The sequence below is a fragment of the Armigeres subalbatus genome, unplaced genomic scaffold (genome assembly GCF_024139115.2).
Source record: "Armigeres subalbatus isolate Guangzhou_Male unplaced genomic scaffold, GZ_Asu_2 Contig324, whole genome shotgun sequence".
Taxonomy (NCBI): domain Eukaryota; kingdom Metazoa; phylum Arthropoda; class Insecta; order Diptera; family Culicidae; genus Armigeres; species Armigeres subalbatus.
In genome coordinates, this window is record NW_026943069.1 from 4,793 (window position 1) to 29,802 (window position 25,010).

The 25,010-nt window shown below is 37.5% G+C and overlaps 1 protein-coding gene across 1 annotated transcript; it reads left to right on the forward strand.

The window, feature by feature from the left end:
- Positions 1–1,232: 1,232 nt before the first annotated feature.
- On the forward strand, positions 1,233–23,201 carry LOC134204001 (THO complex subunit 4-like). The gene is made up of 4 exons (XM_062678837.1): positions 1,233–1,694; positions 2,623–2,860; positions 14,737–14,934; positions 22,261–23,201. Exons 1-4 carry the CDS (start codon positions 1,458–1,460, stop codon positions 22,281–22,283), a joined length of 696 nt encoding a protein of 231 aa, XP_062534821.1. The 5' UTR covers positions 1,233–1,457; the 3' UTR covers positions 22,284–23,201.
- The last annotated feature ends 1,809 nt before the right edge of the window (positions 23,202–25,010 follow it).

Consider the following 25,010-nt stretch of genomic DNA (forward strand, 5'->3'; position numbering starts at 1 on the left):
TAATAGAGTACCCATAAATAGGTAAACATTACCAATATTTCTATGAACCATTTGTACTCAAATATTGGTAAACGGCATTTCACCCATAAATATTGCGCAGATTCCGCCATATTAGACCCCTGCGCGCAAATTATTTGCGTGAATATTTTCCGCGTGTCACAAACAAAAATAATTGGGTTGTTTAGCAGAAAAAAATATGAGGTTTCTTATAGTTTAACATAAGGAGCATGCTTTTCTGATCTCCAACATATTTTTATTTTGTTTGTAAACCTTTTATTTTCATTTTTGTATAGCAAACAAAAACCTATTTTAATCGATAGAATGACACTAACATTCATAGAATGACAGTTGGCCCATGCAGCATAAGAACAAATTTTTAGTCCCATATAAATTAAAAATGCAAATTAAAAATAGTTCCGGGGCTTCAAAAATTCTGAAAAATTGGGGTTAGGCTCAGTTTTCTATGCAGATTCAGAATATGTAAAAACATATATACCCCTAAACAACCCAATTGATTACAAAAATTCTTCAAAAATTACCTGTTGGTCGATTCCCACATTGTAGTAGTTGAATAGGATGCTCGTTAATTATAGTTTCGTAAATATTACGTCAATTGTGCTGTACTTATGTTGTTTTGTTTTTATCACAATAAAAACAAACTACCGCAATAATAGGACGCAGTTGCCTATCGTTGCGATATTTTTTGAAGGTCAGTCATATTGTTACGGTATTGCATGTAATTCTTATGGGGAGCGATACCGCAACAATAGGACCTTAGCACTACCGCAATAATAGGCTCAAAGGATTCAAATTTTTAACGAAAAATGTTGATTTTTCATCATTTTGAACGGAATTTTGTCAAACAAAAGCTGTTCTAGTCGTTAATCCGAATAGTTTTAGCGTGCCCATAATTGTTTTCAATGGTATTATATCCAGAATGGACTACTTTAACACTACCGCAACATTAGGGCATACCACAACGATAGGACGTTTTACCCTAAATCTCATTTATGAGTAAAAAGAATAAATTGTATACTATCGATGATTTATTTAATTTCTGAGTGTATAGGTACTGTTCACTCATATTTGGGTGAACTGAACTAAGCGTGTGGACGTGCATATTTTTTACCGTGTAATAAAAATGATACTGATGCATGGGCTTTGCCTACCTATAATTTTATATAAACCTTGCTTGCTTTTTTTGCCCTTTCTTCACGTTTCTGCTTTCTGCATTCTTCTGCTTCTGCCGTGCAGAGTTTTGTCAGTCGTCGTTTGAACAGCATCAGATTCTCGGTCGGTCGCGAAAAACGTGAAGTTTCCTTATTTTCGGATAGAAATCAGTTGAAATTCATTCCTAAATCAATTTTAGTCGCGTTCGTGATTATAGGAAGCCACCATCGTCGTTGAAACATTATCAGTTCGTTTATTTTCTGTGTGCCCGGAAGAAGCTATTCAAGATGGTGGACAAAATCGAAATGAGCCTGGACGATATCATCAAGTCGCAAAAATCTCAACGGGGCGGAGGTCGCGGTGGTTTAAACAAGTCCGGCGGCAGCGGCGGTCCCCGCGGAAATGTGAACCGTAGCCGAAATGGCGGTGGATTCCGCCAGAATCGCAGTGGTGGTCCTCTAGGTGGTGGTGTCCTCAAGGGACGCAACCGAGGCGGTATTCAGCGATCGCCAAAATTCTCACGGGTAAGCCGGTTGTTGCAAACCGAAATGGACTTTCGATGGACTGGAAATCGGTAGTGGAATGACGAAAAGTTTTTCTCGCGCGATTCTCTTACGTGGCCAGTGTTCGGAAAATGTGTTTTCAATGGGTAGCTACGGGAAAACTAGCCGGAAAAAGGCTTCAGTCGGAAGGAACAAAATGGCGGACATGAGTTTTCGCTGGCGTTTTTCTGAAGAAGATCAGGGAGAAGACTAGTGTGAAGGACGTTCAAAACGTCGTAGTTTGCTGCGAGTGTATGCGTGAAAATGTCACGATTTTGGCACACAAATACCACGATATCCTGTCACCTGAGTTTTGTTTATCAATCAACGTCTTTTGATACGATTGCACTTCGAATCTTGGAACTGATGTTGCAGTGTTCAGAAAATTTGTAGTGAGGACTTTTGTTTGGTTTTCCATAAGGGGGGTCATTATACCTAAACACCAGATTTTTCCTTCCAACACTTTTTGCCTTCAATTTCTACCACGCTATCAATTACTATTACAACGACCCGGAGGAGTGTATTTCTGAAAACTTTCGTATGGACTTGGATTGATCCTGGGTATTTTTACTGGAAGACAACTGATTATTCCTGATTTTCTTGAAGCAATCCTTAATTTAGTAAAAAGCAAGCAGACTTTTGAGGATGCGTCCAGAGATTATGTGAAGTCATGAAGCTCGAAAGAAGCAACCCAAATTTGCTGCCAAAGGAGAACGTTTGGGAGTTGAGAACGAGCGAGAAAGATTTGGAGTGGTACTTTCCCCTATTTTGTCCCACCGATAGAGGTTGGAGCGAAATTGAAGAGATTGCGTCGCGATAGATCCTTGGGAACAGAAATGCCTCTTGCCATAACCGAAAAGAGAACCTCTTCAATTCAACCAAAACAAACCAACAACAAAAACATTCACAGGGTGACGTAAACAGCGCTTGGAAACATGACATGTATGAGGGAGCACGCAAAAATCGCCTACTGGCCGCTGCGGGTCTCGGCGGCGGCGGCGGCATCGGCGGTGGACTCGGCAGCAGTAAACTGATGGTATCGAACCTGGACTTTGGCGTGTCCGAATCGGACATCAACGAGCTGTTTGCAGACTTTGGACCGCTGAAGAGTGCCTCAGTTCATTACGACCGATCGGGAAGATCCCTTGGTAAGTATAACGTTTAGTAGAAGATAAGAATTTTTAAATTGCAATGTTCTCAACGAGGGTTTTGTTTTAAAGAAGGGAATGGTAACAATTTTATGTTCATTTTCGTTAAAATTCCACTTTTCTGCGGTAATCTGTTACAATTACGCGGTGTACCGTTTCGCGGTAGGTAGACTATGCATAGTTCGCAGTTCGATACAAGGCAAAATATGATGTTTTCCCTTTTATATGTTCTCATTTGCCTGGTATAAGGCGAAATGTGATGTTTTGTATCATTTGTTTCTTTTAATGCTCGCCCTTAACCGGTTTATGGTGAAATGTTTTCTTTAATTTTTGGAGTATCAAAATTTATACAAGTCTAATGAAAACTCAATGATTGTTTGCTTTACATAATTGTATCCTTATTAACGGCAATGCTAAAAACACGTTATTGAACTGTTGCATTGGAAACATAAGTTATAAATTAAAAATGAACCAGCGAAATGGTTCACCACAAAATAGAATTAACCGCGGAATTATATACCACCAAATAATACAAACCGCTATATGGTCATGAACGCGAAGTGATAGACCGCGAACTACAGTCATCTCTCTACATCTCGATGTTCTATATATGTACCTAATCTGCGAGCGAATCTTATTCCTGTTAAGAAGTTGGTCGGCAAATATCAAGGTGACGTTCGATAAAACAGTTGCGAAGATGAAACTTGAAGGAGAAGTAATCGGAGTATGCCCACTACGGAGCGATTTCTATGAACTTGACGTTTATTATGAATACGGAACAGCAAACTTATGTGAAGTTAATCATGTGAACCTCTGGCATCGAAGGCTAGGACACCTAGGAAGCAGCAGTATGAAAACATTGGCTAATATGGTGAAATGGATGCCTGCATAATCTGGAGAAATAGAATCTTGTGAACCATGCATATTTGCGAAGCAGTGTAGAGAACCATTCAAGGGCACCCGGGTGCGAGCGAAAAGGCCATTGGAGCTTATCCATTCGGATGTATGCGGTCCTATAACACCAACTGCATGAGACGGTTCGCGCTACTTTACGATTACTCACACTTTGCCGTAGTGTACATGCTGAAAATAAAGTCACAAGTGTTCGAAAAATTTAGAAATGAGTCAATGGCAACTGTTGCCACGGGATTTGAAATTTCAAAAATGACTGTCGATCAAGGAGATGAATATTTTTCAAAAGCTCAAGAGGATTTCTACGCATCAAAAGGCATTCAAGTCGAACCAACCGTAAGTTATACTCCACAGCAGAATGGAGTGTCGGAACGGTTCAACCGAACAGTTACAGAGAAGGTCCGTACTATGCTGACGGAGTCTCAAGTTCCGAAAAGTCTGTGGAACGAAGCAGTATTAGCATCAGTATACTTATTGAACAGAAGTCCGACAAGCGCATTGGATAGAAAAATAACTCCAGTTGAAATGTGGACGAAAGAGAAACCAAATCTAGCAAAACTTAGTCTTTGGAAGTACCTAAAGCCTTCGCCTGGATACCGTCTCAATTGCGAAAGAAACTGGATTCGCGAAGATATGCACCGAGTGGATATCGCTTGTGGAATACGGTAGATAGAAAGTTGTTCATCGCAAGAGATGTTAAGTTCAATAAAAACTGTTTCCCCTACGCTGAAAAAGAAGATAATGAGTTCAGAGTCCTATTGGTAGTTGTTCCGTTTGGTGTTGACGATGATGATTTAGAAGCTGCTGAAGTCCCAGTTGTACAAATAATCGAACAAGAGGGGGGAGTTCAAGGTGTTCAAGATTATCATGATTCTGATGTTGAATCTGTTGCAGAAGTTGATGTAATGGAAATAGATGACAATGAAAATATGGATTCTGATCGTACTCTAACAGGCCATCCGCAACCTGAACAAGATGAAAATTTATTAGGGCGCACTGAAAGGGACCAGAGCCTAAAATATTCATCTTCATGAAGCAACTTCAGTCCGAATTTTGACAAACATCGCATGAATAATCAAAACGTAGAATGACATAGTCAGACGACTACTCTACCAACTCAATCATTCGACTGGTACTGAGTGTGTTTACTATGTGCAGAAAAAAACATTATTAGCATTGTTTATGTTGATGTTTACCGTTGAAAGTGCCTCGCGGATGAAAATCGGATTCAGTGTGATAAATCACTTTACTCATTTGAAACGTGTTTAGATTACAGATTATTATTTATCAATTTGTAAAATGTGCATAAATATTCAATGACTAATATTCAACTGAATATTGACTGTCCAGAGCTGAATATGAATGTGTCTGGAAGTGAACTGACAATTGAAGAAAGGCAGACTTCACCAATTTTTTTTGATTATTTTACACTCTGAAAGGGACAGAAAGGCTCCGGGTAAATGGAAAGATTATATCGTTGGCAGAATCTTCACTGCCCAAAGTACTCCTGTCTCAAAACTCGGGTATCAATTCCTTGATCCACCTCAAACGTATAAGGATGTCTACGGTCGTGCAGATGAAGAACATTGACGAAAAGCAATTGAAGACGAACAGATGTCTCACAAAACTAATAAGGTGTGGCGCTTGGTAGAACTTCCAAAACGTGTAACTCCGTTGAAGTCAAAATAGGTTTTTCGTGTCAAGGAGAATAAAAATGGACTACCTGTCCGTTACAAAGCTCGATTGGTCTAGGAAGCTTGGTGTATACAATGCTATGTGCAGGACCTGATATTTGCTACTCCATAGGATATTTGGGAAGGTTCCAACCAAAACCTACTGAAGTTCATTGGCAGATGCTAAAAAGTATTGTACGCTATTTGAAAGGTACTAAATCAATGAAGCTCAAGTATCAACGTAAAATGAGTGAATCGCCTCTTGTCCCTGTCCATGGATAAGGGGCTTGACGTTGATATTTCAAGTGTCTTAAAAAGATTTTTATTTTATTTTTATTTTTGTTGTTTAATAGAGTGCTTTTTCAAACAAAGGTTAAGTTCAACACTAAATTAAAAATTAAGATATTTTCCATTTTTTATATCTCCTTTACAAGAATATCGTTATTTTAATGGTAATGGTTTGAAAATAAGCTCCGTAGAGAAACTTTTATCACATCTTACTTAAATAAGGTCAACAGTTATACCAAACACTTGAGGTACCATGCCTCCAAGTTAACTAATAGTTAGTGTCACTTTGATCTAACAACAACTGCCTATTAGTAAATTTGGAGGTGCCGGCAGGGCTCAGTAGGGGTCTAACTAACATAACTCTAATACTAACAAGACCCTGAAACAAACGCTTATCCAAATAGCATACATCTATTTATACTTGTAGTAGTAGCTAACAATAATTCATTTTGTACCCGTATAGCTGAAGTAGAATTTTAGTAGTGAAAAGTAGAATTTGTAGATTTACTAATTAGGCATTGCAGATAGTGAATGTATCTATTATATCTTCTCGATAATCTTTTTATTTTAGTCTCTGCATGCTGCATAAATCAACGCAAAAAAAAAACTGTTTCTCTCTTCCTTCTATTAGGTTAGTTAGAAAAATTAGCGGATATATAGGGGACATAACTTAGTGTTTCTCGTATTAAGACAAATTCGCTGACCTTTACCTTATAATAAAATAAATGACCGATAGTAAAATAAATGACTGAAATTTAATGATATCAAATAAATAATAAAAAACGAAAATAAATACATGACCATCGGTGGACAGAAAGACAAGAGACAGAGTTCTGTTTAGAATAGTTAATTGAGACCATTGCACTCACAAGATAGAGAATAACTAGTACCACTATTATTGCTACAAGACTAATAACTTGACCACTTACGGAAATGAGGATAGACCATATGATGCGTTCATCCACTATTATATTGAATATTGTATACCCTGAATCTGAATAACTGAATTTTAGACCTCATTATTTTAATAAATAATAAAGGTTTGAATATTAGAAAAAGGAATAGAACTTGACCAAAAAAAAAGCAATTACGGAACAACTGGACAGAAATTTTGTATAATGATCACTATTAGACTACTGAAACTTTAACATATGACATTACTGTGACTGATAGGATACAATTAACTCGACGACGTATTGACAAACATCCGATACTCAACCGTGTTAAAATAAGGGAAGCTCTTCAATGTGTCCATTTATTACAATAATACTTAAATTAATCTATTTTGAAACTACCCTACCAGAATGATATCATTTCATCTTTATTCGAAATTGTTACTTGGAAATGGCAACAGTACCACCGTTGTCAACATAGACTACTATTAGGTATTGAATGTCGGCTCCAAGTAACTAATAATTAAATTTACATATTAACTACTTATTCAGAAAACATCTTTGTACATGTTGAGCTTCCATTATTTGTTCGGTTTATAATTGACAGACTGTAGATAGAAAGAATAATGTATCGGTATGATCACAATACAAACCCAGGCCGCAGTGACCTAGTGAGCAACATAGCTTGAGTCGTCTGCTAGTATTGTGTATCACATGGAGAGCCCAGCCGAGATACCAGTCTATTAAGACTACAACTGGTCAACTCTCGAAAAAAAAAAAAAAAAAAAAAAAAAAAATGAGTGAATCGCCTCTTGTCGGATTTGCTGATGCTGATTCGGCCTCGGACACGATTGACTGGAAGTCAGTAAGTGGTTACTTGTTCAAAGTGTATGGATCATCCGTATCCTGGGCAAGTAAGAAGCAGCAAACCGTCGCAACTTCATCATGCGAGGCTGAGTATATTGCTTTGGGCGCTGCAACATCTGGAGATTGATGGCTTAAAGGTATACTGGAAGATTTTAAGGAAATAGAAGAGAAGGACACGTTTGTCATTTTTGAAGATAACAGAGGATGCATAGCTATACCGAATGTAAACGCGTGAAACATATCGATATCAAGCATCACTTCATAGAAGACCACATCAAAAACGGTACACTTGAAGTCGAAGCTGTTAACGCCACTGACCAGTTGGCTGATATATTCACGAAAGGCTTAGAAGCTGGACGTTTGCAGATGCTGACATCTAAGGCTGATGACATACTGGGAGCGAAGAGAAGCGAAGCGAAGAGGTTGGAGGTAAGCAAAGCGAAGTGAAGCGGCGATCAAAACGAGTCATGACATACTGAAAGCGTTTTTCAGAGTGTTGATCTTGTTGTTTGTGTAAAAACATGGATTTCCTCTGATGTAGAATATTTTGCTTCTCCAAGCACATTTAGCACACATTTAGTGTTGGGGAGATTTATAGAATGTCGCAATTGAAAACCGATTTTATGATGTGAGCGATAGATTATCACCACATACAAACAGACGTAGGGCGTAGCTATGGTAAAACTTTTTGGGCCATGTTTTATTCCTACTTTACGTTTGCTCCTATGGTAGATCCATTAATTACGTAACGGGAATTTTTCGCCCCCCCCTCCCCTGCGTCTCACTTTTTGTATGAAACATCTAAAAATTTTGTATGGATCGTCACACTTCGCCGACAACACCCCTCCCATTCGAGCGTTACGTAATTTATGGATATTCCTCTTACAAAATTTCTATACACTGAAGTTACAAGATGACGCTCAATATTAATTATTACACTGAAGTTGATTTGAACTCGGGAGATACGTACATCATGAAAACAACTTCCACAAAAATCGTTTTGTCTCGGCAACCTTTTTGAAAAACGGCGTGAACAAACGCAAATCCCAAAAATCCGCAGAAAAAAGTAGACCATTTCCCACCAATGGCCGGCAAAAAATTGGGACAACAATTTTCTTATCTATCGGATTGTTCCCGAAGTTGTAATATGCGGACATAAGCAAAAATTGCGCAAACCCGATTTTCGTTGAAGTTGTTATTTCTGCGGTTATCTAAATTTACGAAATTTAACGGGCTTTTCAAGATACACGGTGTGTTTTCAAGTATTTCTAAATGTATGGACTGCTCCAGAATATCCCAATTTTAATGAGTATTTTGGACATATGAATATATTTTGGACTTTTGGCTATATTTTGCGTGTTTTTCTACGTAGCTTCCTTTTAATAAATAGGAATCAAATGTCTCTTTAACCTCTTTCATAATCACATTTCTGACCTTATTTTCGTATTAAATTAGAGAAAATTTAGCCAAAAGTCCAAAATATATTCAGATGTCCAAAATACCATCGTTACCCTACCGCTACTATGAAATACATCAGATTTGCTCCGCACATGCAGCTAAAACCATACATATTTTAATGTTTTCATTAACCAAATTAACGAAATAAACAATGTTGCTTTCCTCTCCCGCAATACTTTTCACCCACAGCCATTTTACACAACTGCGAACGAGGGTAAACTCAAATCAACAAACATACAGAAGTGATCCTTTGCGATCTCGCGCGGCAAAGCACTCTACCAACTGCTTCACCTCTTTGGCTACCGCTTCTTGCCTCTTCTCATCGCTTCCACTATGACAGGTATAAGCGATTTCCATACAACGCTCAGTGAGGTAGCTTTCACGCGGACGCTTCGCTTCCCTCTCAACTCTTCTAATCGCTTCTCTTCTCTCCCAGTATGGCATCAGCCTAACATAGGATTAACTGATTAAGAGGGAGTTAACAAGCGTAGCAACCAAGGAGTTCTTGACACTCCTTCTCTATTCGTTAATTGTATATCATTCGCATTTAAACCCTCAGTCAATACTGAAGTCTAGTTAAGCTGTTTAACCCTGCGTTAGTATCAATCATTAAAAAATGCATCTTTCCGCGTATAACTGTATTCTGTGCACTGGTAAATAACCGACTGCAGTACCGTGCTGTGCCCTTATTCCAATCAGCGCCTAATTCCGTTCACGCAAGACAAAATGATAAATAATGAAGAGTTTTTGTCTAAAAACAACAGAAAAATATCCTTGTATTTTTCTATGGTTATGTATGCATGAAATGAAATGAAAACCAGCGTCATTTTTAGCGAATAATAGTGAAAATTTAAATAAAATTTGTTGGTCGTCACTACGAGCGCCATTTTGACTGTTTCCATTAACCCACTTGTTAGGAACATCTGTCATAATATTTAAGCATTTTTAAGTGAAAATTTGCCCTGGATTTCGAACACAGCAGCATAACAAAACAAAACAGGTAACATTATAGCGTATTACCAAATTGTTGCCTGGATTTTCCCGATAGAAAATGCTGAAAAGTGTAAAATATCTTGACCGGAATAAGGGTACATCTAAATCTACTCGTTCCTTATTCCGTTCATTGGGTTTGGAGGATGGATTCCGAAAATTCTGTGTTTGAGAATAAAATCTATGAGCAAGAAAAGGTACATCGTACATGAAGCCATATGAATAGTGAACATATGAAATTCTATCCCGCAAGCAGGCAGACCGAAAGGAATTCCGTTAACGACAGGTTATGGGACCTTTTTCAACTCGTGCCGGGAAAATACAGGTTTTTCAGTTAATGATTTAATGATGATTTATAAAGTGAATGCTGGACAATGTTAAGAAAGCGTTTCCGGAGAATACGGACAATTTTAAACAGCACAATCCATAATTGCGGCTTTCTCTGAGCTGCATAATAAATCTGCCCTCTCTGAGCTGCAAATAAGGTTATGTTTTACCGAAATCCGTTAATACTTCGTAGAAGGAAGTAGGGTTATCCGGTACTTTAAAGAACCGGAACTTTAATAAATATTCAATTTGAACGAAACAGTGGTACGAAACGAACAATTCCAAACAGAGACATTGCTTTGGAAGGTTCAGGTTAGAATTAAAGGCCTAGTATACAGGCTCTAGTCAAAATTACGTTCAGGATAAGGTGTAAAACTCCGATAAGGAATCGTATATATCATTTTCTGTGGTACCCTAATGCAACTGGCCACCTAGCATCAATGTTCATGTTGAATATATCTCGAATGGTAAGTGAAACAAACGAAAAAATAGTCAACTTGACTATACCAAGGAAATATTATTCATTGTTTTTTCTAATTTGGAAGGAAATTACATTTTAAGCTTTTAATTTGCAATATTATAATAAATGAAAAGATGGATTTGTGAGAAAAATGATGTCTGGTATTAGCATCTCCAAGAAATCAAATGTTTTTCGGGTGATTGGAATTAGGAACACGAATGAACGGAATTAGGAACAATGCCATTTCAGATGATTGGAATTAGGACCACAGAATTGCTCAAGTTTGTTCTCACTTCACTATGCGAACCTAAGTCTATGAATGCATCCCAACATATTTTATTTGCAATTGTATATAGCAAATGATACTATGTAGCGAAATTGCAGCTTCAAAATACTAAACGGCTGTTTTTTAGAGCTTTTAGACATAGCGCATCACGCAGAGAAATGTTTTTTAAATTCAATGATATTATGTATAAAAACAACAAAAATAATTATTGTTCCTCGGCTAATACCTAATTTTATTTGTTGAATTCAACAAAAAATCAGATTTGATTAGACGAAAAATATTGTTGTTTCTACAATGTTCCAAAACAGCACTCAAAATAAAAATTGTTGAATTTACAATATATTTTTTTGTTTGTACAAAAATATTTTTAATCCAAAAAGAAAAATTTTTTTGCTTTCAACAATATTTTTCTTAAATTCAAAAAAATAATAATATTATAATCAAAAATTTATTTTAAATGTTATTTAAATTTTCTTGTGATTATCAATTATTTTATTTTTGGGTAGGCTTCGTTTGAAAAATAAAACCACAATAATTATATTTGTATTTTTTTCAAATATTTACTCCACAAACTAGTTACACTGGATTGCAGTAGGAACAACAGTGAAAATTTTTGAATTAAATATATTTCAGTTTTCATTTTAAAAATAAAATATTTGGGTTTAAAAAATATTTCAATAATTTAATTTTTTAGTTCAAAAAGGTAGATTTTCTCGGTTGTAGGTCATTTGGCCTACAGTCGTTTGGCCTAATGACGTTTGGCATAAGGCCGTTTGGCCTAATGGTCATTTGGCCTAAAGTCGTTTGGCCTAATGGTTGTTTGGCCTAATGGTTGTTTGGCCTAATGGTTGATTGGCCTAATGGTCGTTTGGCATAATTTGAAAAACGTAAATTATTCTTTCTAGTAAATTATGTGAAAATGTTATTATTTTATTTTATGCTACATTTGGAAATCCACATTATTGGTGTATAACAACATTATCCGATAGTCACATACGATATGTACACTCCCGGCCAAAAGTTTGGGTTCACCCTCGAAAAATATAGGCAAAAGTTTTTGGTCGTATTTTCGCCGTCTTACTAAATCAACAAAAATGATAGTTGTGCGCCGCCTCCGTATCGAGTGGTGTGCCCCCGAAAACGCGAGCACTTTGAAACTTGGATTCCGTCAGGAGATACTCATTTGTCTTATTATATTATGTTGTAAAAATATATTGATTTTTCTCTAAATTGAGCCCACAAAATTTCGAAATAAAAAGTGAAATGGAACCCAATTTTTTTGAGGGGCATTGATGATTTTCGGCGGAAAAATTTTGTTTTATTTTTAAAAATCAAAATGTTTACTCAAGTACATAGTATGCATAGGCCAAAAGTTTTTTTTTTCATTATTATTGTTTTCTTTATTAGGGAGACGGCTGGCGGCCAAAAGTTTGGGTTCACCCACTACATATATGGTAAACCGGCCATAAGTTTGGGTTCATTCTGCTGATATGCGATTTAATTCATTTTTAGCCGAATATTGTTTGAAGTACAGTTTTTGATGATTTTTAAAAATAAAACAAAATGCTTCCGTCGAAAAATAATCAATTCCCCTCAAAGATGATTAAAATTGGGTTTCATTTCACTTTTCATTTCGAAATGAAATTCTGTGGGCTCAATTTTGAGAAAAATCAACATAGTTTTACAACGTAAATATAAGAAAATTGAGTATCTTAATGTAAAAAAGGGTCACAGTGTCTAGCGTCACAAAAAGTGAAGAAATATTAAAGTATAATAAGAAAACAAAAACCATTCGATTTTGGCAACATAAATGTTCCGAACGTGATGCCAAAATCGAATGGGGTTTGTATTTTGAGTTTTACAGTTTTGACGTTGTATAGGAAACATACAATCTTAACAATATGGTTGACACCTTCTTTAAAGCATGTGCTGTTCTTTCGAGATTTACTGCATGTTGCTATGTTATTGCATATGACAAGCATTTTCCAAAAATGTTGATGCCTTCTTTGAAGCATGATCAGTTCTTTCAAGTTATATACTGTTGTCATATGTCGACATTGCCAAAACATATCTGATTCATTGTTTTTTATACCTTTCTTTTTAAAAAATTCCTGGTTTTATTGTATTGTAAAAGTGATTTGAAATATTTTAACGTTAGTTTGTATTTCGCTTTTTGATCACATGGCTTTATTTTGCACCTACAAAAATAATTTCATATAACAATATATTTCAATCGTTTACACCTATATGTACCTATTATGCCAAACGACCATTAGGCCAATCGACCATTAGGCCAAACGACCATTAGGCTAAACGACCATTAGGCCAAATGACTTTAGGCCAAACGACCTTATGCCAAACGGCATTAGGCCAAACGACTTTAGGCCAAACGTGGCACAATCGATTTTCTCTGCGTGATTGTCTTAGGTGAACGGAATAAGGGCACAGCACGGTATTACGCATTGAAAGGAAAATTTGGAATCCAGGATAATTAAAAGCGCCTCCAATGAATACTTTTCTGGCAAATGTTTTGTTTGTATTTATATTAGTGCTGTCCAACGAGCAGCTCAAAGTTGTTCCCGTCCTGCTTGTTCTTTTTGCCTTTCTCGTACACCAAAGTTGTACCGAAAGGCTATCATTTCACTCCAAAATCGAACTTTTTATAGAAGTCTCGGAGACCCATGATGTTATATACCAATCGACTCAGCTCGTCAAACTGAACAAATGTCTGTCTGTCCGTGTGTATGTGTGTGTGCACACGAAAACCGAAAAACATTAGTCACTTCTTTATATAGTAATTCTCAACCGATTTTCTCGCAACAAGTTGCATTCGACAAGGCACAAAGCCTTGTTAATCACTATTAAATGTAATAACGATAAAGCATTGGGTTTAAAAGTTATAAAGAAAATGGAATCGATCTATATAAGCGCTAAATGCGAAAAAGGCAGTATCACCACTCGGTGAATTAAGTTGGGTTTTTGTTAACAAATGGACAAGAGAGGGATAGGAATAACTTCTACCTACTTCGAGCTCATTGGACAGCTACTTCAACCAGCTTGAAGTCGAGCCAAACTTACTTCGAGTCGCTTAAAACTTGTACTTGGTGAGCATCCATTAAGAACCTAACTCGAAGTAGCTTGATAGCTCTTTGTTGTTAAAAATTCTCAAGTAAGTCCGAGCTACTTCGAGCAAGTTAGAGCTGAGTCATTAGACAGCACTAATGTGATGCGCGCTTATTAAGTGTCATGCATTGATGCAAGCGTGTAACCATGGGCCGACAGTTTTTTGGGGCTCCTAACTGTACGAATAATTTTGGTACATAAGGTAATATGTGGGGCTCAGGTCATGGCTCCCTCGGACCCCTCAAAATCAGTCCCTACACTGCCGTGAATCGCATATTTGTCCCATATGAATAGGAAACCCAGCAAAGATGGGACAGATATGCGATTCACGGCAGTACATGTCATGATGCATGCCAGTGAAATAAAAAACCATTAAAAAATGACTTAGTTTTAAAACCGTTTGAGGAATACTTCTTCCAACTTTATGGGATTTTTTATCAATTGTTAGATAAGTCGTTATTTAAAATCATGCTTGATTTGAGACTCCTGTTTGACAACAATCGCAGAATATTTTTTTTTTAATCTGAAGCCTTCTTTATAAAACTGATTGTGAACTTTATTCTAATACCATGCTTCCTTCTTACTTTCTACACAAACAGGAACAGCAGATGTTGTATTCGAACGACGAGCGGATGCCATCAAGGCTATGAAACAGTACAACGGAGTCCCCCTGGATGGACGGCCTATGAGCATACAGTTGGCCACATCGGAAATTCCTGCCCCACGAGCACCTCGTGCCGTACCGCGATCTCCTCGGCGGCAAGGCGGCGGCGGTGGTAGCAGTGCTGCTCCCCGGGGTAAGTGCTAGCTTGTTTTTTTTTAAATCCCATGCTAATAGCCTATTCAGATTACGAGCTTAATGACGCGTTAGGCCAATGACATACTGACGCTTGTGCTTGTGCATTAAAGACGAAAAAAAACAATTTAATGTAGGATTTTTTTTTGGGATAGCTTTACGAAATTAAGTAACAGGCGAAACGAAGTTCGTCTGGTCTGCTAGTTTAATAAATGAAAATAAGCAGTTGGCCAAATTACCTTATTGGCGAAATTACCCCAACGCCTTATTATGCATTGATTACATGAGATGTTAAAAATGCTTTTAATAACGCAAACTTGGCAGCTATTGCTGATTTACTACTACACCGCTTGCAAGTTCCGGATTATCTGTGTAGGATTCTAAAAAGCTTTTTTTCAGAATGGGATCTTGTTGTATGATACCGATACTGGTCAGCAGTCGATTGAGGTGTCAGTAGGTGCTTCACAGGGATCGATCCTCGGACCGGTACTGTGGAATAAGGCACGTTCAATTATCTTTCTCTTGCACGCACACATGAAAGATAAGGTTTGTTGTCATCGGGAAATGCCTCGGAAGGGCATCCCTATTATCACGAATTCACGAATGATGTACAACGGATCGGGGGTTTCAGGTGCGTAGGCTTATATCGGGAGTAGCGTTGTCAATTATCTGATACGGCGTACCATCATGGTTTAAGGCACTTGAGGCTGGGTACAATGTCAAGAAATTGATAAGAGTACACCGGATGATGTGTCTACGGGTCGCAAGTAGAGATGTCGTAAAATCCAGATTAATCGATTACTCTCGTCCAGAGGTGAGCCAGCCTTGGGCTGCAAGCCTCTTTAACAAAGAAAAAAAAATAGGTTACTCTCGTTTCTTGACGATTACACAGCAGAACACGATTTTGTCCCTAACACCAAATAATGTGTCCCTAGTAGATTTGCTCGCTGAATCTGAATCTGACTTCATATTTGGTCTAACACGTCGAGATTTTGAGATATACCTCAATAAATGTCGTAAAATCAATGATTTTGAGCATTTTGGAACAATTAATTGCATAGGTATTATTCGACAACTCGGCTGTACGAAAACCATTTTTTGTTAAATATCTTGGCTGTGCATATGCACAGCACATGATTCGAAATGGACAAATTGATATGAAATTTGCGAAAAAGAATCCACGTGTCTTGGAGGGACTCGAACCTTCAACCTCCTACTCTCTAGATAGGCGTGATAACCCCTACACAACAAGACCACTCACGTTTGCGGAAAAGCTATCAGAATATGAGTACCAACCTCCACGCGGTTAGCTCTCTTTTTTGCAAATTGAATATCTTTCGGATGCTAGATTTGTCCAATCTCCACATGTGCTTTACTGTTGTATATATTTAACATAAAAATGGTTTTCGTACGGCCGAGTTGCCGAATAATATGCAATTAATTGTAATCAAGTGTCGGTCTTCCACCGTCATTAGTCGTCTGAGTACACGCGACCGCTTACGTAAGGGCGATGACATACTGACGCGTCGAGCGATGCGGAGCGCGTTCAAGCACTCGTAAAGCAGAATATCAGCAAGAGAAATTCTTTTGTCTTGGACGCGTTCGCGCACGCACACGCGTTAGTATGTCATCGGCCTAAGGCAATCAAACTCATCAAATGGTTTAGCCAAGCAAGCCTTTGGCACAGCAGAGTGCGATTGATTCGCATTCTATATCAGTCCGCCCAGCCTGTTGTTGGGGGTATGGAGTGCGATCCTCTCGTTTAATAAACAATGTGCACTCGCTAGACTGTGGATATACAACAGTAAAGCACATGTGAAGATTGGACAAATCAAGCATCCGAAAGATATTCAATTTGCAAAAAAGAGAGCTAACCGCGTGGAGGTTGGTACTCATATTCTGATAGCTTTTCCGCAAACGTGAGTGGTCTTGTTGTGTAGGGGTTATCACGCCTATCTAGAGAGTAGGAGGTTGAAGGTTCGAGTCCCTCCAAGACACGTGGATTCTTTTTCGCAAATTTCATATCAATTTGTCCATTTCGAAACATGTGCTGTGCATATGCATAGCCAAGATATTTAACATTTTGGAACAACCATCGTAAACCCTATAAAAAGAATTACTAGTCAATCCAAAATGGATCACAAACATCTAATCCTTCGAAATGTGCTGCATTTTGAACAAGTTAAACATAATAAAAGTACACTAATTAGTGATTTGAGTGTATTACTTCTACGTGAAGTTAAACGATTTACAATGATATGGAAATGCCAATATCATCTTCCAAACTTAGACGTATATGTTCATGATAGAATTAGAGGCGAAAGTATAGAATTGATAAGTTAGGATACGGCAGACATGATGAATGTTTTTATAGAAGTCGATTTGAAAGCGAGCGGAGGGGCAATATTTGTGATGGCACATATCGCACGACCTTCCTTCTGCGCCAAACTCCCGTATGAAGGGGGAGGGAAGAATATCAGTGTGGAAGCTGATGTATCTCCACTAGCAAAAGGAAGGTGGTTTGATTTGCTCATATGCTGTCGACGAGTACTGTCTCCAAATTTCTAATATGACATCAGCATCGAATAGGATTTTTATTGCACAGTTCTGTTTTCTCATTGCGTCCGTCTCGTCGCAACCAACTTGGTTGCCTCGGAGAGAACAAAGCAGAGAAAGGCACGGTACAGCAGCAGTTGGTCAAATGGCAAAGAGCGTGAAATACCGCAGTCAAAAGTCGTTGGACTCGCAGGCTAATTCCGGATTTACCGTGTTGGGTTAATAGAAAGCATGATCAGATCAACTTCCGCCTTACACAGGTGGCTGTTCCAAGTTTTTTTTTGCATAGGTTCGGGTTCGCAGAATCTACTGATTGCCTGGAACGCGTAGGCGAGGTGGAGTCGGCGGAACATGTGATGTGTACATGCCCGCAATTGGATATTGAGCGAAACGACATGCTGCTTATCAGCGGATTTGACCCCGGACAACCTCATCGAGAGGATGTACCGGAACAAAGATATTTGTAATGCGGTGAACCACAGCAGCTCAACAGAATATGTCGAGGCTGCAGCGATGGTGGCGTTTTGAACAAACCCAGTACAGTCGCGATTTGCTGGTAGGGCCACAACCTCGACCCAACTAACGAATCCGGTTTTTTAGTTGGGCCAACTGACAGCCATTTGAACACGTGTATTTCGACTTGAACATCACAAATGATGTCCAGTGACACCCAATCCCGTTTTCCGTGTTTACATTGAATTTCGACGTACGGTTGCTTTTTAGTTGGGCCATGACCCAACCAGCGGAGGCCCAATTAAAAAGTGGCCCAAATATTAAAATCCCAACCAGCGAATTCCGACTGTAGCTGCAGTAGAGACCTGTGATGCTGTGACCACCTGTTCTGCGGGGACCTCAGTATGTAAATATAGAGGTAATTGTAGTTCATGTGCGATTGCTGTTGCCGGGTTACGTGAGTTACCGATACAGACCTTTAGGGCGATGACATACTGACGCGTCGAGCGATGCGGAGCGCATCCATTCCAAGCACTCGTAAAGCAAATACCAGCAAGAGGAATTCTTTTGTCTTAGACGCGTTCGCGCGTGCACACGCGTGAGTATGTTACGGTCTATGAAATCGATGTGTTTTTAATGCGTTGTGCGTTAGCATAAGTGTGAGCCTTGTCAATAGTCGCCCCTGAAGTATTGCTTAATTGCGGACCGGGGGTACGGACTGGCAAAAGGTTTTTATTTTATTGGATGGGCATCACCACACTACCTGAGTTAACATCCTTAGGTGTCTGTTTGCAAATTTCCGTTTACCTTTGGTTAAAAAAACAAAAATCGCTGAAATGCGAAATTAGTATTCTTTTTAAAGAACGATAGCATTAAATTTATTTTATTCATTTTCCGTACTGGCATTGGCCTGATTAGGGTACAGTGGGGTAAATGGGTAAATGGGGTAAGTGAAAAAAACGGTACCTATTTGACTGATGAAGCACAGAATTATTCAATTTCACTTCACAATCATACAAGGCCGTTGCGTTGAAAAAGTGAAACATTAAATAAAGAACCATTTCAACATGTGAGAGTTGAGGTCTATTAACCTTCCAAGTTTATCTTTTGCACAAGTTGTTTTGCGTGTCAATAAATACAAATCAAGCCTAATTTTTCATAACGACGTATGTAACAAATATGAGGATTCGAGAAATCCTTTGCTGAAAGTTGGCAAAACTTTTTCTAAAACTGTTTTAAAACTAAATCTTTTTTCAATACTTTTTTCCGCTGGCATGCATCATTACAAGACACGTAATAAGCGTGCTTCACAGTAAAGCTCAGTTCATACAAATTCATTGTGAAAAACGATAAAATTATACATACACCGGTATGCTACACGTACGTCGGTGTACATTGGTCGGTTTTCCATAGTGCACGATTGACGCAACTGCAGTTTTGTTTTGTTTTGATTTTTTTGTTACATAGGTCGCTCTTAGTTCCCATATGTTAAAGCGACGTATGTAACAGTGAGACTTCAAAATAGAAATTTTTACATACGTCGATTCGCAAAAAGATTAAATTAAAGAATTTTATGATCTGAAATCAGTAAAATCGATGCGTATTATATAAAGCCTCGTGTGATTGTCACGTTGTATTAAAAACCCCGTTTTGTTTACTTTTGTTACATACGTCCTTATGAAAAATTATGCTTGAAATATTGTTTTATTTTGGTTTACATAACACATTCAACTAGTGCATTGATAACCACCTTCCTTTTTCCTCGTTCACTACAGAAGCGGGACTACGTGAGCGGTCCAGGGCCAAGCGAGTCCCAGAAGGTTAATGAAGCACAATACTGATGATTCCAGGTTTGATGAATATTTCGAAGATTTTTTAAAAATCTTTATTTAGGAGACTTTCAGCCCAAGGCTGGCTCGTCTCCGGTATTTCAAAGATAATTTCTCTGTATTATTGCCAAGGTTCATTATCTTACTATTAATTATCTTAATGATGGTACTCTAGTGTTCCTTGACTTGCATGAAATGTTAAAAAGCATCACAACAAATCACAGTTATGCCCTATTCAGCATAATTATCATTTGTATGAAATATATGAACAGAAAATGTGTGCTTATATTGAACAATTCTTCTTTAAAATTATTTTTTCACTTACACCCCACTAGTGAAAAATTCAAACAGATTTTTTTGGTTTTCCAAATATTTTATATCTTTAAAGCGTTTTTCGAAATTCTTGTTCGCGCATATAAAGATTGGATAGATGATTCGTTATGTTATAAATATGATCAATTTCAATGTTGTTCATGTTGGAGTAAAATGCTTGCATTCTACGGAATCGATAAAGCAATGTTTGTTTACAAAGTAGATTACGCCCAAATCGCAAATTAGTCCCGAGTTGTCGTTGCTGTATATGCGTCTACACTTTTTCAATTTTTTGATGGGCCGCAAACTTATGCAGTCCTATTTGATGCCATGATGCTCTGGACAAAATTTCAGCCAAATCGGTCAACGTTTGGGCGGGGCTAAACTCGTTGGAAGTTTATATGGAAAAAATCGCAGAAACATCGAAAAACAATGATTTGCAGTTGAACGGCACAATTTACGATCAAGAACCATGATACTCATTCAGTTCTCGTAGAATTAGATACAGAATGTTATGTTGAAAACCGCGAGAAGATCTGGAAATTCCTTCAAGAGTTCCTACGAAATTTCTTCCAAGAATTTCTCTGGAAGTTCTTCCAGGAATTCCTTTGAAAGTTCCTCAAGAGATTTCACCGGAAATCCCTACAGAAACTCCAACCGAAGTGGAATTTCTCCGAAAGTTCGTCCTAGAATTCCTTTTAAAGATCTTTCAGAAATTTCTTCGGAAATATGTAACGGAGTTCCGGAAGTCTCTCAAGAATTCCTCCGGAAGTCCCTTCAAAAATTCCTCCAGGAATTCCTCCGGGAGTTCCTCCAGAAATTCTTCCGGAAGTTCCTCCGCAAAGTTCTACCGGAGGAATCCCTGAATTTCTGGAGGAACTTCCGGAGGATTTCTCGGAGGAACTTCCATAGAAATTTCTGGAGGAACTTTCGGAGGACTTCCTGAAGAAACAGCCGGTGGAATTCGTGGAGAAACTTCCGGAGGAATTCCTGGAGTAACTTCCTGAGAAATTCCTGGAGGAAGAAATTCCTGGAAGGAAGAATTGCCTTGACCGGCACCGGGAACCCGGGAACCCGAGCCACCCTCAGCATGATCTTGCTTTGTAGCCGCGCATCTTACCATACGGCTAAGGAGCGTCTTTTCCCCTATTGCATGTGAATTATGCCAAAAGGCAATTAATTTGGAATCCAAACGGCGACATCGCATACAAATTATGTCAAATGGCCATTATGCAAAACGGCATTATGCCAAACGGGATATCGCCCTATCCACCAAACCAAATCCAAAATCCTTTTACTAGTCCGTTTCGTAGTTCCTCCAGGTCCACAATTAAGTATTGACCCGATTTTGTCTACCCCTGATTTTATCACGTTTTCAACCCGATTGATTTTATCAACTTAAAATTTTTCGAAAATTTTAGTCGTTCTTTTTCAGTGGCGTCGCGTAACCTCACTTTTTGCCTGTGCACTGATACGAAAAACGATAATTTTGATATTTTTATAGCCCAAATGAAAAATAAAATTATCAGAGTCGTTTAAGCTAATCAAAATCTAGTGATTCGATGCATTTCCGCACAAAAAAACCTTAAACCTTAAATGCGCAATGTTGTTTTAAAACAACAAACCGAAAATACGTTCAATGTTAATAATTTCAATGGTTATTTACGTTAAAAATATTTCCGACAATTTCTAAAAAAATCGCCTTGCGCCTTTAAGGGTTAAATTTCAATCCAGTGCACAGGTAGATTGAGGTTAGGGAAACGCCGCAAATACCGCAAACAACAATGATTTTCATGATATAATGACTTTCACCAAGTTGTGTTTATTTTATGAATACGGCAGCCCACCGCATTTCAAATAACTTTAACCCGGCACATTCTCTATGGGTGCTATAATTTGAATATCCAGTATTTTGTATCCGTTCTATCCTTTACAGTGTGGTTGAATTTTACGCTGTTTGATTTGGGTTATTTCTGGACTTTGGATTCATCAGACATTGAATTAACATTACGAAGAAATTTACAAAAAAACGAAGAAAAATCAGGTGGTACATTTGGGAGTATATACGGATAAACAGAAAATTTGTAAAATTTATTTGATTTTTAGGCATTAATGTATACTAAGATTCTCAAGTGTAAAACCAAGCATCTAATTTGTATTTTCCTTGTTTTCCCTAGGTGGAAACCAGGCTCATAAATAGTGCAGGTGGTGGTGCTCCACGTCGGCAACAACAGGAGACCAAAACAGCAGAAGAACTGGACGCGGAATTGGACGCTTACACTAAGGATATGAAATAAGAATTGTTCGCCAAATCAGTCAGCGGCGAATGTCACTAAAGTATGGAAGAAGAGGAGATGAACAGTGTGACCTCTTACAAAATAAAACAAACAAAAAAATAGTGGTTACTCAATTCTACTTTAAGGACCTCATATCCCGATTTGAGTTTCATCAAGCGAATAATGACGCAATTACCAGCGGCAGCTGCGTGAACGGTCAATGTAAATAAACCACAAAAGCAAAGAAAATGAAAAGTACATTAATTCAACAGGATACTATAGAACGATCATCGATGTTGTAGCAGTGTGGTTGAGTACCGGTTGACGAGAAACAAGAAAAAATGGATCTCCATGAAGTTCATTTTGTTAAGCAACACAAATCATTAGACTTGAAAAAAATGAAGCAAAAGTTAAATCTGATTACAATATATTTTGTAAAATTGATAAACTCAGACATTTTCAATCTTCATTAAATCGATAGCAAGCAGCAGATCACTTACAAGGACGATTCTTGAAAGGTAGTTTATTATTATTACTCTATTTTTTAAGAACCGCTAATGACACTGTGACTAACTCAATTAGCATAATATCAGTAACGGCAGGTTATCACAACAGGCAAACTATCCCAACTGTAAGATCACATTACTAAATTCAGGTTAATTTTACTACTTGAACTTTATTTCAGTAATAGATTCAGTAATGTCACGGAAAGTTTGAAGCAACGATGAAATGTGGAATACAATTATTTAATTCTAGCAGAATTTAATTTAGATGATTCAAACCTAAATTTAAGGAAAACGAGAGAAAAAAAAGAATAAAATAAAATCTAAATTGATCTGTCATCCACTGTTTTTTTTAATCACATTTATGTCCTTGATTTCTCCTGGATTGGCAACTTTTACAACACCAGTGACAGAATGGTGTACAAAACAAAACTGATCTCAATCTCACTAGAATAAATAGATCTTTATTAGCTTTAACGGCTCTGGTAATTTTATTTTCATCTGGGCTGTAAAAAATATCAACATTTTCAACGGGTTGTTAAGAATGTTAACCGTAATAAAAAGCAAATTTCTTCATAGAAAGATTTTATCAATATTATTAGTTCTGGTTCATCGACCGTAAACTCCACTGAATAAGGTCGAAGTAATAGTTTCATGTTGGATTGTTTATAATGTTGGATTAGGTTGTAACATATGTACAATGGTCGGGCTTCATACAAAGGGACGGCCAAAACTACCAAAACATGATTATGCAGATTGTATACTTTTATTGGTCTTATTTAAAAGACTATTTAACTTTTCATGTGCACTGATTCAAGACTAATTTGAAAATGGTTTTCATTGTTGTTAAAAGGCGTTGAAGTGGCCCTAGAGAAAAATGTGGAAAAAGTTGAATTTCAAAATGCGTAAAAGAACACATATCTACACCGTAGAATATATTCTATTTTATTAAGCTACAACAATAGTCATTTTCATTTTCATGACACACAAGGGGGTCACAGGGCCAAGTTACCAGCATGTATTCAAAAACCATGCTTTCCATAATGCATCGTACCTAACGGGGTGTGGGGTTAGGCATTGCAACCTCCTTACACATGGGTGTTTTCGGTTTTGCATGACACACGGGCGATGTGCCATTGTCTGAAGGATAGGGATAGGGTGGGAAGTTAACTGATCATATTTGTTACAATAGTAGCGTCTAATAATTGTCGGTTTAGTCAGTATTAGATTCGCTCAAGGTCAATTGTAATATTGTCTTGTTGTTGTATTAGTCAATGTATACTAATGTAAATCTTTCACAAAGGGCAAGTTCTATCTCTCTACTCATTTTAACGGCCTATCTAGTTCTCTCAAGAATCTAGATTAACCTCTAAGGGGATACAGGAAGCACGAACAATCATCAAATCGTCATCATTTTTATCATTGAATGCCTAATTTTTTTCTACAAAAATATATGATTTTGAAAAAGTATCAGCGGCGCGTGCTTACTCGCAATCTATATGCTGATACATTTACAGCTACATTAAACAACTGAAAACCGAAAAACGCCGCCAAAGTTACGAGGTGATAATGCTAGAAAGAGACAAAAGATAGGAAAAATAACACGGTGTGTATAGTACTTCTCCGAGTCACCTTAAATTATGTTTTCAAAGATCTATCTAGTATTCAATAGTTGTAACTATAGTGAACTACCTCCCTAATCAAATTAAGTGTTTTGTACCGTACAAAACGTAACGGTTGCCTTTCGTCTTACCTTTTTTATCACTTCTTCTACTATTGATTTTGAGTCGCTGTTCCAAACATGTCGTAAGGTACAGTGAGGTAAGTGGGTAAATGGGGTAAGTGAAAAGAACGCAAATATTTCACTAATGAAGCACAGAATTATTCAATTTCATTTCACAATCAAACAAGGCCATTCAAATCATTGCGTTGAATAAGTGAAACATGAAATAATGAAACATTTTAACATGCGAGAGTAAAAGTTTATTAAGCTGCCATGTTTATCTTTTTATCTAGTGAAAATTTTCCGACATTGAATGCATTTCTCTATTTTTTTTCAAACAGAAATAATTTCTATTGAGCTTATATAAACAAATGATACAAATTAAAATCATTCGAAGGTTTTTGGTAATTAGAGTGACACGTGGT